Source organism: Heteronotia binoei, chromosome 4, assembly GCF_032191835.1.
Source record: "Heteronotia binoei isolate CCM8104 ecotype False Entrance Well chromosome 4, APGP_CSIRO_Hbin_v1, whole genome shotgun sequence".
NCBI classification, from domain to species: Eukaryota; Metazoa; Chordata; class Lepidosauria; order Squamata; family Gekkonidae; genus Heteronotia; species Heteronotia binoei.
Genome location: NC_083226.1, coordinates 157,679,607 through 157,693,763, shown reverse-complemented (window position 1 = coordinate 157,693,763; position 14,157 = coordinate 157,679,607). Strand labels below are relative to the sequence as shown.

General features: G+C 45.0%; 1 protein-coding gene across 3 annotated transcripts in view; it reads right to left on the bottom strand.

Annotated features, from left to right (window-relative positions):
* Positions 1–12,716, bottom strand: part of SLC45A2 (solute carrier family 45 member 2) — a 47,609-nt gene extending 34,893 nt beyond the window's left edge. The window contains exons 1-3 of one of the 3 annotated variants that reach the window (XM_060236094.1): positions 12,221–12,716; positions 7,834–8,010; positions 7,289–7,351 (exon numbers count right to left, since the gene is read on the bottom strand). In XM_060236094.1, coding sequence (XP_060092077.1) covers positions 7,289–7,351; positions 7,834–8,010; positions 12,221–12,668 — 688 coding nt within the window. In that variant the 5' untranslated portion in view covers positions 12,669–12,716. The remainder of the gene's footprint in view (positions 1–7,288; positions 7,352–7,833; positions 8,011–12,220) is intronic. The other 2 variants (XM_060236095.1, XM_060236096.1) reach the window with 2 other exon arrangements.
* Between the last annotated feature and the right edge of the window lie 1,441 nt (positions 12,717–14,157).

The window sequence follows — 14,157 nt, the reverse complement described above, 5'->3', positions numbered from 1 at the left end:
GAAAGCCAAAATCATTTGGAGAAATATCTCAAGCAGGGAAGAATAACAACTCATCACAAATCCTCTGGAGGGCTTGAAATTGTTCTCCAAATGCTTCATCTGTCTGAACATACTTAGCCAAGTATGTTATGTAACCACCAGCAAACTGGGCATCCTTATAATGGGGCAAGGTGTTTGTGAAAGGAAGTCCTGTGCATTGCAGAGCAGAAATCCCCAGTGTGGCATCCAGGGGTGCCAAGGCAGGTTTCCTGGCACTCACTCAGGGCTTTTTTTGTAGCAGGAACTCCTTTGTATATTAGGCCACACCTCCCTGATGTAGCCAATCCTCCAAGAGCTTACAGGGCTCAGTACAGAGCCTACTGTAAGCTCCAGGAGGATTGGCTACATCAGAGGTGTGTGGCCTAATATGCAAAGGAGTACCTGCTACAAATAAAGTCCTGCACTCACTTGATTATTAAGGATAAGAATCCAAAGGATCTTGAATGCAACATCCCAAACCAGGGAGATTTGAGTCTCTTCCTGCAATGCTAAAGCACTGAGCTCACCCTGAGTAGGCACACTATGGCTGTGTGCCCTTGGTTTGGTCATGGACACTGCTGTGGACTTGGGAGCTCTCTGTGCCTCCTTCCCCACAGCTGCTTGCAAAACCTTCCATTGCCTGTGCTCACAGCCTCAGCTACCACCTGTAACCCATTTCTGCAATGATGCTGGGTGGTGTATACAATTGGTGCTACCTAAGGTTGCCGAGTCCTTCTGCCACTGCCCCATTGTCACGTGATGTGCCCTGCACAATGACATCACCCGGTAGTGACATCATTGCGCCCAGGGCTTTTTTTGTACCAGGAACTCCTTTGCTTATTAGGACACACACTTCTGATGTAGAAGAAGAAGAAGAAGAATTGCAGATTTATACCCCGCCCTTCTCTCTGAATCAGAGACTCAGAGCAGCTTACAATCTCCTATATCTTCTCCCCGCACAACAGATACCCTGTGAGGTGGGTGGGGCTGAGAGGGCTCTCACAGCAGCTGCCCTTTCAAGGACAACCTCTGCCAAAGCTATTGGCTAACCCAAGACCATTCCAGCAGGTGCAAGTGGAGGAGTGGGGAATCAAACCCGGTTCTTCCAGATAAGAGTCCACAAACTTAACCACAAACTGTAGCCAATCCTCCTTGAGTTTACAGTAGGCTCTGCAAGATGCAGTTTTTACCACAAATCCTAGAGTGCACCTGGCGCTATGTGCCTGGTGTGATGATGTCACTTCTGGGTGATGTCATAGTGTAGGGCACATGTTGCAATGATGGGGCTCTTTGGTGAAGGGGATCTCTCTGGCAGCCTCCTCCATGCCGCTGAGTTGGGGGCCCCCAAACCGGGGGATCCCCTACCCCCAGCGGGAGTTTGGTAAATATGGGGAGAGGTCACTCATGGACTGAAAAAAAATTACAACCACACAGTTATAGTGACCAAATAACGAAATAATAATGTCAAGGTATAACAATAACAAAAGTTAGGAGTCCCAATGTGCAGGGGGTCTATTTGAAATCCCTGCTTCGTTCACACTTCATACAAGGGGTGCTCTGTAAATGTTAATTTCAAAAAGTCCAGTTCAGACCAAAATCAATATAGATATCCACACAACGTTCAATGACTGCAAAATAATAGATTTTTCATAGAGACACAAAAGTGTTTCCAAAACAACTTCAAAGACAGACACCACACTCAAAATGTACGCCACTGAGCCATTTTGAGCGTAGTGCCTGTCTCTGAAGTTGTTTTGGAAACGCTTTTGTGTCCCTATGAAAAATATATTATTTTGCAGTCACTGTTGTGTGAATATCTATATTGATTTTGGTCTGAACTGGACTTTTTGAAATTAACGTTTACGGAGCATACCTTCGCATGAAGTGTGAACGAAGCAGGAATTTCAAATAGACCCCCTGCACATCGGGACTCCTAATTTTTGTTATTGTTATATCTTGACATTATTATTTCATTATTTGGTTATTTGGTCACTATAACCGTGTGATTGTTTATTTTTTCAACCCAGCAGGAGTTTGGTAGCCCTAGTGCTACCACCAGCATGGCAAGCATGAGTATCGCCACCATGCACCACCAGCATGTCTTTTCCTGGTGGGGCTGGGAGGGTGGGTAATGGAGGACTTGAAAGCAAATGGGTAGGTGAATGGCATGCAGGCCACAAGAGTAGGGTTGCCAAGTCCAATTCAAGAAATATCTGGGGACTTTGGGGGTGGAGCCAGGAGACATTGGGGCGGAGCCAGGAACAAGAGTGTGACAAGCATAATTGAACTCCAAGAGAGTTCTGGCCATCACATTTAAAGGGACAGCACACCTTTTTAAATGTCTTCCTTCCATAGGAAATAATGAAGGATAAGGGCACCTTCTTTGGGGGCTCATAGAATTGGACCCCCTGGTCCAATCGTTTTGAAATTTGGGGGACACTTTGGGGAGAGGCACTAGATACTATATTGAAAATTTGGTGCCTCTACCTCAAAAAACAGCTCCCCCAGAGCCCCTGAAACCTCCAGATCAATTCCCCATTATACCCTATGAGAAGATGCTTCCCTCTCCACCCCCCTCCCCCCTCCCACCCCCACCCCCCGTTCCTGGCAAATCTGATGCAGGGGACTGGCCTCTGTACTCACGAGTTGCTGCCAGCTTCTCACAGCAACACAGGCACACCAGCTGGGCACTTTATGGCATGGTATAGGAAGCCGGCAGAACTCACTCACCTCCGGAGGTGCAAAGGCACATGGTCCTTTGGAGGCGGGGCTGGGCTCCCCTCCCTTCACCGGCCAGCTGACTGGGGGCAGGAAGCAGCCTGAGAAAACGGAAGAGCTCTGGCTGCTGCGATCGGGGCTGGGTGGGAAGGGCTGCCGTTCTCCCCCTCCCCTCCCCCCGCTTTCCCTTTTATGGCCAGCGGGGGGAGGAGACTCCAAATCGGGGGTCTCCAGGCCTAGCGGGGGATTTGGGAACCCTACACAAGAGTGGTGTACGGGCAAGTAAATGACAGTAGGCCCCAACAGCTGCCCCACCTCAGGGTATGGTGACTATAAAGGCCACACCTGCTCCTGCCTGTGGTAACTCTAGCTCAGGGTGCCTGTGTGTGCCATGGCACCTGCTGACACCTTGTCGGGTGCCTGCCTAGTGGGCAGAATCAGGGAGGCTTCCACCCAGCACAGCTTCTGTTTGGTCATTGGAGATTTGATTGGCTACGTGCAGATTTGTAAAAAGGCTGCTTTGGCAGCAACTACCCCTGCAGCACAAGGATCTTCCTTGTGTGATTGAAGGTAAGTTGGGGCAGCCATTTTGAGCTGGCTTTGCCTCTTGGGGCAGCCATTTTGTAGCTATGCCCACCACACTATGTCAGAATTCCAAAGGTGCTTGCAGTCTGGATAAGGTTGGGACTCCTGCCCAAACTGTGAAGGAATCAAGCTTTTCCCGATCGCATAGCCGTGCCTCAGGTTCTGTTCTTGGCCCCACTAGTCTAAACTATTATCAAATATTCAGAGTCTAGGATGAGAGGCAGAGGACTGGCATCTCTCCCCCAAATGAAAGCACAAGCCAATTAAGGCTGTAATCCTTTCTTCCCAACCTTAAACTGTCCAGTAGAGTTGTCATCCTCCAGGTGGTAAGCAAAAAACAAAAGAAGATATAAAGCAGGCAGAAAAACTCCATGAAAATAACTAAACTATTAACAATCAAAATTAATATAAATATAGTATGATCATTATTAAACCTAGTATCTTATTACAAACCATAGGGTTCCCAGCCTCCCACTGCGTGTGGGGTTTCGCCTAATTTAGGGGCCTCCAACTTACCGGCACAGGATTGGCCGGCGGGGGAGCCCCACCCCCCAAAGAGCTTCGTTTGTGCCTGACATGCCTAGCACAATGACACACCCAGCATAATGACTAGAAGTGACATGATCACACCAGGCATGTTGTGCTGGAATGCTCTAGCATTTGGGTTAAAACTCTATGGTACCATAGAGGGTTTTTTTTTTACCAAAATGCTAGAGTGCCCCTGTACAACATGTGATGACATAACTTCGAGGTGACATCATTGCACAGCATGTGTAAAACGCGTGCAAGGACAATCCCCCCACTGGCAGCCAAGTGAGACTTGGCAACCCTAAAAGTACCTAGGTGTTCATTTAAAAACTATATAATTTATATCCTCAAAACTCTCATGAGAGGTTTAAGAATATAAATTAGAGATATATTATAATCCCCATAATATATATTATTGTATATCTAGAATATATATTATAGATATACTGGTAATATAAATTATAGATATAGTTCTTTAATAAGCACTTAGAAGTATTTTTGTGGTAGCACCTGAGAGTTTTTCATAAGGTATTAGGTTTAATAATTATCATAATAAATTTACATTAAATCTGATTGTTCATAGTTATTTATTTTCACATAATTTTTCTTCATATCTTCCAGGCGGTGGCCGGAGATTTTTTGAGACTGCAACTGATCTCCACTTCTCCTGCAGAAAATGCTCGCTTTTGAGGGTGGACTCTATATAGCATTATACCCTGTTGAAGCCCCTCCCCAAACCCCACCCTCTGCAGGTAAAAAAAAATAAATCTCCAGGTATTGCAGAACCTGGAGCTGGCAACCCTACTATCAAGTCAAAACTTACTAGCAATTAAGCCCCTCTGAACACAATGAGACTTACTTCTGAATAAATATGCTTAGGATTTCATATGGCAAGGTCTGCCCAACAGACTTGGTTGGTAATGCTGTGCCTACCCACCAGGTTCCCAAGCAAAAGGCATGAAACATATTGGCAGAACCTTCTGTTTTGTCGCAACGGATGCCCAAGACCTCCCCTTCCCCTGGCATGAGTTTTGATGTCTTTTTAGCAGTAGGTTAAGGCCTTCCTATTTGTCCAGACTTTTAATATATATATATATATGGTTAGCTATCTGTACTTTATTGTCTTCATTACAGTTCTGTTGTTTATTTGTCTTTTATGGTTATGATTTAATTTAGAAGGCCCAGGTGTGACATTAACTAATTTTGCATTTCGCCTGTTTTATGTGCTGCAAGCTTTATTGACTCTACATAACAAGTTTCATTGGCTCTATATATTAATTGCTGAAAACAGCCTATGAATTTTTTTTTAATGAAGGAAGTATAAAAATATATTACCTAAGTAGAATGAGATCAATGTCGTTCTGTAGGGTTTGTAAGAGTGCAGTAGAATGCACTGGCGGTTTTGGAATGATTTTTGTGTTTTGCATTGTGAAAAATGTTTTTATTTCACATTCTGGTTTCTTTATGCTTTTTTAAAACTTTTGTGGTGATTGTCTGATTTATTTTTGTAGTGTTATATGAATGGTACGCCCCCTTGAGCTATAGAAAGGCAATCTATAAAATTGTAAATAAATATATGAAAGCCAGTGTGGTATAATGGTTAATATTATAGTGGTTAAGTAGTTAAGACTAATATCCAGAAGTCTCAGGTTCAAATCCCCCCTCATGCCATGAAAGCTTTCTGGGTGGGTGACCTTGAGTCACTCATATTCTCTTAGTCTACCTCACATTGTCATGTAAGGATAAGGAGAATTATGTAAGCTGCTCTGGTCCCATTTGGGGAGAAAGGCAGGGCATAAATGAATTAAATCCAGGGGTGGAATTTTAGCAGGAGCTCCTTTGCATATTAGGCCACACCTCCTGATATAGCCAATTCTCCAAGAGCGTACAAAAAAGAACCTTGTAAGCTCTTGGAGGATTGGTTACATCAGGTGTGTGGCCTAATATGCAAAGGAGCTCCTGCTAGAATTCCACCCGTGATTAAATTGCAAAATGAATTAAATAATATAGGCTGGCTCCAGATATGATGCAATGCATTAAATGATTTCCATTTCTTGTAATACAGAATTAGCAATGACCAACACCCACATTCCACGGTAGCTCTTTCGATGGGGGAGGGGTGGGAATGTGGAAGGAGAAATCTGCATAGCCCATCTGTCATGAGTAATTACTAGGGTTGCCAGGTACCAGCTGGCCACCAACAGGATGGGGTGGGGTTGGCAGTTCCAGGTTGGGAAACTTCTGAAACTTTGGGAGTGCAGTTGGGGGAGGACAGAGAGTCCACCCTCCCAAGCACCCATCTTTTCCAGGGGAACTGATCTCTATAGTCTGTAATTCTGGCAGATCCCCAAGTCCCACCTGGATGTTGGCATCCCTAGTAATCACTACTAGTATTTCAATTATTACTTTCCTCCCCACTAGGGCTTTTTTTGTAGCAGGAACTCCTTTGCATATTAGGCCACACACCCCGATGTAGCCAGTAGGTTTGCCAAGTCCCCTCCTTCTCCGGTGGGGGGCTTTTGCGCACGCACAAAGTGTGCGCATAACGCAATAACGTCATCAAGAAGTTACGTCATCATGCTGGCGACGTCACTTGTGGCCGTTCTAGGCATTTCCAGGAAAACTCTATGGTTTCCCTGGATGCTCTAGCCATTTGGGAGGGAAAAACTCTATGGTACCTATTGTACCATGGAGTTTTCCCTCCCAAATGGTTAGAGCATCCAGGAAAACCATAGAGTTTCCCCAGAAATGCTTAGAGCGGCAGCGAGCGATGTCACCAGTGTGATGACATCACTTCCAGGTGATGTCATCACACCAATGACGTCGGGGAGGTTACTCCCACCAGCCCTAGTAGCCAGTCCTGCAGGAGCTTACAGGGTTCTCCTTGCAGAGCCTACTGTAAGCTCCAGGAGGATTGGCTGCATCAGGGGTGTGTGGCCTATTATGCAAAGGAATTCCTGCTCCCCACTGTGAAAGGTTCTCCAGGCAGCTTCCAGTATTCAAAACCATAATCTATAAACAGTAAAATATATCCATCAAACGTGAAGGAAATAAGGACAGCATAAAAGATGTCCATGCAATAAAGACAGCACCATAAAAAGCAGCAGTAGCGCAAAAGAGCAGGCTAAAAATTCCATTTCATCAGGGCTAGAAATGTGTCGTTATCTAAATCAGGCTAAATGAAAACAACAAAAAGTCTTCCTTCTCGTTGATTGGAGTGCTAGTAACAATGCCTAGGGCAAGTTTTATTTCCCATCTGGCATTTGGGGTCCAGGGAAAGCTGGGAAGGGAGTGCTGGTTTGTGTCATCCGCACCCTCGGAAGTGACATTTAATAGGTAGCACAGCCTTTGTTTACTCAGAAGTAAACCCTACTGCATTCAACGGGACTTACTCCCTAGTAAGTCTACCTAGGATTACAGCCTTAATTTTTACAAAAACCTTTGCTGTTGTATCTTCTCTGGCTCTCGGCTAGATTTCTGTTCTTGTAGTCAAAATACCAATCTGCAAAACAAACAAACAAACAAACAATAAAAAAAAGGGAGAATCCCCTTCCCAATCCATGGCACGCCTCTTATTCCGGACGGGCAGGACTTCCTTCAGCCCCCGGAGCTTTTCCTCCTTCACCTGAGGGATGTTGGCTTGAAGGCCCATAGGCTGGGGAAAGACTTTGCCCAGTGGAGAGTGGGACACCAGCAGGGTGAAGATTTCTTAGCCTGATTTTTGTTTCTTAAGGGTATGGCTCTTAAATTGAACAAGGCTCCTGTTCCAGACCCTTTCTGCAGCGGCTGCGGTCACATGATGACTCGCTCAGCAGGGCTCGTGACTGAAGCACAGGATCAGATGATTAGCTTATTCAAGAAGCTTAGACAAAGAGTGAGAGAAAGAAAGGAAAAGGGGGGAAAGGCATTCTGGGCAGCCGTCGCTGCCTCCCTCCCCAATGGGGCAGCCAGTCATTTGAGAGAAGGAGTCAGCCTCCATGTTACCTGTCAGGAGGGCATGGTAATGGAGGCCCTTCTCCTTATCCTTGTGAGAGCAGACGTCAAACAGGTACGCCTTGATGGGGCCATCGATAAAGTCGGCCGCAAAATCAAAGAGCACAACTCCCAGCATGGTGACAACAATGGCCCATGTCCTCCGCGTGCTCCGGTCAGCAACCAAGGCTGCAAAAGAAGGAACGAGTAACACATTGGCATCCATCTTTGCCGTGTGCAGGGCTTTTTTTGTAGCAGGAACTCCTTTGCATATTAGGCCACACCCCCTTGATGTAGCCAGTCCTCCTGGAGTTTACAGTAGGCCCTGTAAGAAGAGCCCTGTAAGCACTTAGAGGATTGGGTACATCAGGGGTGCGTGGCCTAATATGCAGAGGAGTTCCTGCTACAAAAAAAGCCCCAGCTTCATGCAACTGTTATTCATGGCTTTCTTAAATGCTGACATCCTAGAGTTACTAACTTCCAGGGCTTTTTTTGAGCAGGAATGCATAGGAACACAGTTCCAGCTGGCTTGGTGTCAGGGGGTGTGGCCTAGTATTCAAATGAGTTCCTACTGGGCTTTTTCTCCAAAAAAGCTGTGTGTGAAACAATGGTGATGTCAGGGATGTGGCCTAATATACAAATGAGTTCCTGCTGGGCTTTTTCTACAAAAAAAAAAAAGCCCTGCTAACCTCCAGGTGGGGCCTGGAGTTCTCTCAGCATTACAATTAATCTGCAAGCTACAGAGATCAGTTCCCCTGGAGGAAATGGAAACTTTAGACCGTGGGCTTGATGGAATCACATCTGCTGAGCTCCTTCCCCTTCCCAAACTCCACCCTCTCCGGGCACTGCTTCCAAATCTCCAGGAATTTTTCAAGCCACAGTTGGCAATCCTACATCATCCAACAACATGCATGGGCTAATTTGCAAAGCTCTGAAGTGGCAAATTCTTTGCAAATGTTCCCTGTGTCTGAGGAATTGCTACTACAGAGTAACAAAGAAGAGATTCTAGTGACAAAGAGCTGAAGGGACTTCCCTGGCACTCTAGGAGTTTCTTATTAAAAGGAGGCTTACACAGAAGAAAACAGGCTCTCCCTACCTGCCTCTGCTTGCTTCACCCCACAACAAGCTGCCATCTGGAATATTTAAGCACAGAGAGTAAAAGGAGACAGGTGGAACTTTGTTCTCCCCGCCCCCAATTAAACCCAAACAAACTGTAAGCATATAAACTAAGCTTTTTATTCCTTTTTGGTCCTTGAATCTGTTAAACATCTTCATTATGCTGAATGCTAATGTACTGCTCACCCTCTACCTATTTGTATAAACTGATAATTTCCATTTCATTATATCTTTGTGTGCATGCACACAAAGGTTTATACCTTGAATAAAACTTAGTTGGTCATAAAGAAGGGCTCTCCTTCCTTGGAGGTTTTGAAACAAAACTAGATGGCCATCTGACAGCAATGCTGATCCTGTAAACTTAGGGGGAGGTATTTGTAAATTTCCTGCATTGTGCAGGGGTTTGGACTAGATGACCCTGGGGATCCCTTCAACTCTTTGATTCTAAGGTGCTGCTGGACTCAGACTTTGTTCTGGTTTCAGCCAAGACACTGTGGTGTTTCCAAACTAACCTCAGAAGCCACAGTTTCTCCTGCTGATTCCAGCCCCTGCTTCTGCTGTTTTGCTCACTCCCTTCTTTCTGTGTAGTAATCAGGATCCCTCTTTACTGCAGAAAGGGGTGGGACAAAAGGAGCAAAGGGAATGGCCAGAAAAGTGAAGAATGCCCAAGCTCCCAATTCAATGGGAATCTAAAAGGATGGCAACAGTCTCTGGACTGCAGTTTGGCAGTTCTGAATTAGGGTTGCCAGCCTCCAGGTAGGGCCTGGAGATCTCCCACTTTTACAACTGATCTCCAGCTGGCAGAGATCAGCTCCCCTGGAGAAAAGGGCTGCTTTGAAGGGTGGACTCTGTGGCATTGTATGATGCTGAGGCCTCTCCCCTCCCCCAAACTCTCCCCTCTCCCAGCTCCACTCCCAAAGTCTCCAGGTATTTTCCTACAGACCTGGTAACTCTACCCTGAGTGTACAGTTAAGAGTTGATTTATGTGGCATAGGTACACTCCAAAAGGTTTAATTAAGTGTCAAAGTAGGTATTCCTTTCCAAAACAGACCCATGTTCTTAACACAGAGAGAACAGGACTGATGGATTTTAAACCATATTCGCTAGCATTACTCACACTGAAATCTGCTTAATCCCATTAATTATAAGGAGACACAAGCAGTTTCAACACAAGGTCCAAGCAATTTGTACATTGTGCTGTGAGATTAAAGACTTTGAGTAATCCCATTCATTTCTTTAAAGGTTATTCCAGAGTTAGTAACAAGCAGATTTTTTTCATCGATTTCTCATCTATACCTTATCAGCTAGCTGTCAAAATGGCAAAAATCCACCTCAAAGCCCATTAACCTTGGGGGATTGCTGGAAAACACTGTTTGAAAACAATGGGGATTGATCCTTCCATTCAGTGACATAAAGGATCACGGAAGCAATCTGAAAATGAGTGCTTAAGAAGTATGTCCCATGTTTGTCAATCAGGATTACTCCCAGAAAAGTGCTGTTGGGATTGTAGGCTGTACCTACTAACATTACCATATAAGATTCATATATCTTTTTGTGCCGGGTGGGAAAGCCTAGAGAAACAATATTCTGCTGCTTTAACAGAGGCTTTGTGAGTGGAAAGGTGCAGCTGAAGTTTTTCATGGCATGATGTTTAATAACATCATCCATGGTAAATAACATCCCATTAAAGGGGCAGGATGGGCTATTGGTAACCCTAGATCAGGGGTGTCAAACATGCGGCCTGGGGGCCAAATCAGGCCCCTGGAGGACTCCCATCAGGCCCCCGAGCAACTGGCTGTCATCTGCTTTCTTCTTCCTCTCTCGTTTCCTTCCATCACAGCTTGCTTTGCCAGGCTTGCTCATTCACACAGAAACTACAGAGCAAAGCCTCTATTTTCTCCATTGGCTGAGGCTCCTCCCTTGGGGAGGAAGGGGGGGAGGGATAGCTTGCTTTGCCAGGCTCTCTCAATTGCACAGCAGAGCTACTGAGCCAGGCCTCACTTCCTTCTGTTGGCTGAGGCTTCTCTCCATCCTGGAAGGAAAGGAAAGAGCCAGAGCTTCCTTTGCCCAGTTCCTTGGGTCCCATGGGAGAAATACAAAGAAAGACCAAGTGCTAATGTTTTAAGCATGTTTTATTCTTTAATTGTGTTTGTCTATGTTCTTATATATCTGCTACCTAATCTTAAATAGATACACGTATGCCCTGGCCCAACATGGCCTGGCCCGACAAGGTCTCATTTATGTCAGATCCATCCCTCATAACAAATGAGTTCAACACCCCTGCCCTAGACGGCTCTTGCGTGTGGGATAATACAGGCCTAGCTTTCAAGACTGTTGTCATAATGAGATATTGTATCGGAAGCCAATTTGAACTTTAAAACAGTCATGTATAAATGTTACTGTCAAGAGCTTTTTTTATAGCAGGAACTCCTTTGCATATTAGGCCACACACCCTTGATATAGCTAATCCTCCAAGAGCTTTCAGTAGGCCCTGTAAGAAGAGCCCTGTAAGATCTTGGGAGGATTGGGTACATTGGGGGGTGTAGCCTAATATGCAAAGGAGTTCCTGCTGCAAAAAAAAGTCCTGATTACTGTTAATAATGGCATTTTTATTTCCTGCTAGTATCAACCTGTTTCAAGGGCATGGGATTGCAGTATTGTTCAACTTTTGATGGCAGTTAATGCCTGAACTGAACAATGCAAATGAGATTATTCCCCAAGTCAAATGAGTCACTCTTTTTTCCATTTTCTTTGTCCCGGAACCTTTGTGCGACTGGGAAAAGGTAACTATGCCAGCGCACTTAGTGAATGCCCAAACAAATCAGAAGCAGTAGCAGGACTATAATTTTATCTAACATATACTCAGTTCTTTCCCTGCAAAGAGGATGCCTCTTATTTTTCTGCCTGCGATTCTGACTTCCATATTACCATCTCCTCCTTAACACACACATACATACCCCCGAGCGACAATATTTTAAAGTCAAGACTCATTTTTTCTGATAGTCGCCATCAGGTCACACAACCAACTCATGGCAGCCTCAGGACAAGAGATGAGCAGAGTAGGTTTGTCATTATATTCCTCTGCATAACAACCTGAATCTTCTTCGGTGGTCTTCCATCCGAGTACTAACCAGGGCCTACTCTCTTTAGTTTCTGATGAGGTCAGATTAGTCAGGGCTATTCAGGCATATTTCTACCACTTTGGGAAAATAAAATCCCCACCTTTTCTGGCCCACAAAACCAGAAGAGCATTGCCCTGCTTACCCAACTGTCGCTCACTCACCTGAGACCACCGTATCACCATTGAGGTACAAAGCCATCCCCACCAACATCATAATTCCAAGGGCCAGGATGTACGGTCTTCGCTTGCCCCAACTAGAAGTACAGTGGTCACTGGCTGAACCAACTACAGGCTGAAGCACAAATCCAAGGATGGGGCTGATGAGCCATACGAGACTGTATAGGCTTCTGGGAAGCCCCACGCTGAGCAGAACAGGCGTGACGAAGGCAGCCTCCACCGCGTAGCAGAACTCTCGGCCAAACATGGCCATGCTGTGCATAACCAGCCTTCCCGTGGGCTTCTTGGGGAGTTCCACTGGCCCAAAGGGGTCTCCTCCGGCCACAGACTTTAACATGGTTTCTTCTTTCCCATCGCTGCTTTCCATGCTGGCGATGCCCAACTCACTGGGCTGTGGGAGCAGCCCCCCAAAGTCCTGTTCAGTTAGAGTCATTGGACTGGTTTCTGGGAGCGTACTGCTCTGTCCGACATGGATTTTGGCTTGGTGTGAAGGAAAGAGAGGAAGCAGGAGGAGGGGCATGCATACTTTTCATGGTTCTGGAATCACAAGTTTCACAGAGAGGGAGAAATGGGGAGGGGGGAATGTCTGAGATGAAAGCTTAGTTTAATTAGGGCTCCTGACAAGCTGGAGACTTCCCAACTCTCCATGACTGGAGGATTATCTTCCAGAGGAAAAAAAATAGGCATCATGTGTGCATACAACTCTCACACACTGAGACCTAGTTAGCTGGAAGGCGTTTTTTTTAAAATGCTGCTATAGCTGAATAATTATAGGAACATTTCTTCCCATTTAGCAAGAAGCCAGAATGCTGTAGCCAGATACTGTTTTGTGTGTGAGAGAGTTGTGTGTGTGGGGGGCGGAATCATTGTTATTCCTTGTTTTTGGACAATAGAGGATTTGCACAGAGCAAAACTGCTAGAAGGATATTTCAGAGTCTTCAGAAGGAAATAACAGCACAAAATCCATGGGACTTTCGATCCTGTATTCTTTGCTTTCCTTCCAGTCTTTGATGCTGTCGTTTTACTTCTTTGTGGGCTCCATGATGCGCGCGCGCACACACACTGGAAAATACTAGTCTCCTTCCCTGAATATTCAGCTTTCCCAAAGCCTCTTGCATTTCTGCATATGGAAAGCATGGATGCAGTATTCTCTCCATCCAGTTGCTCAATAAAAAGGTTAGCAGGCATGTCAAAAGATTAAAAAAACCTAAGTGTTTATGAACTTTCTGTGAATACAACCTCATGTGTGACTATTTCTACCTACTTCTGATGGCTAGAACTTTGCCTGTCATTTCCTATATATACATTGGTTATTCTAGCATCTTACCTACTTTTCCAATATACTGTAACACAAATATTGCATTTTCTTTTCAAAAGAGCTACAGTTGGTTGCTTTTATCAGGGATAGGACAATAATCCAACCTTTAGCCCACTTTCTGCATTATATGTTGTGCCTTAGATTTTATTGATGTAAACAGTTGTTTTCCTTGTTTTCTAGCTGTGTAAATCTAGTTCTACTTGCATTATTTACTGGAGGTCTCTGTTTGAAGTTTTATATTTAATAATCCACCTTGAGTCTCAGTGAGAATGGTGGACTATAAATGAAATAAATACATAAATGAAACTGATAGCAAAGCTCTTTTCCAAATAAAGGTTGGAATCCCATTAATAACTGCTCAAAGACGTGTCTCGCATATTTTCATCAGACTTATGCCTACAATCTCGTTTCCAAAATGCTTTACTGCTGAAAAAAAGTGACTATTATGTGCTCCTGCAGGCTGGTATCCAGAAAAGCTGAACAAGGACTGGTTTGGAAAGCAGGTCATTCGATATGATGTCCCTGGATTTGCAGTATGATACACTGGCTGGGCTTGCCGTGTTTCATTTAAAGATTCCATTTGTCAGAGTTATGCAAAGGTACA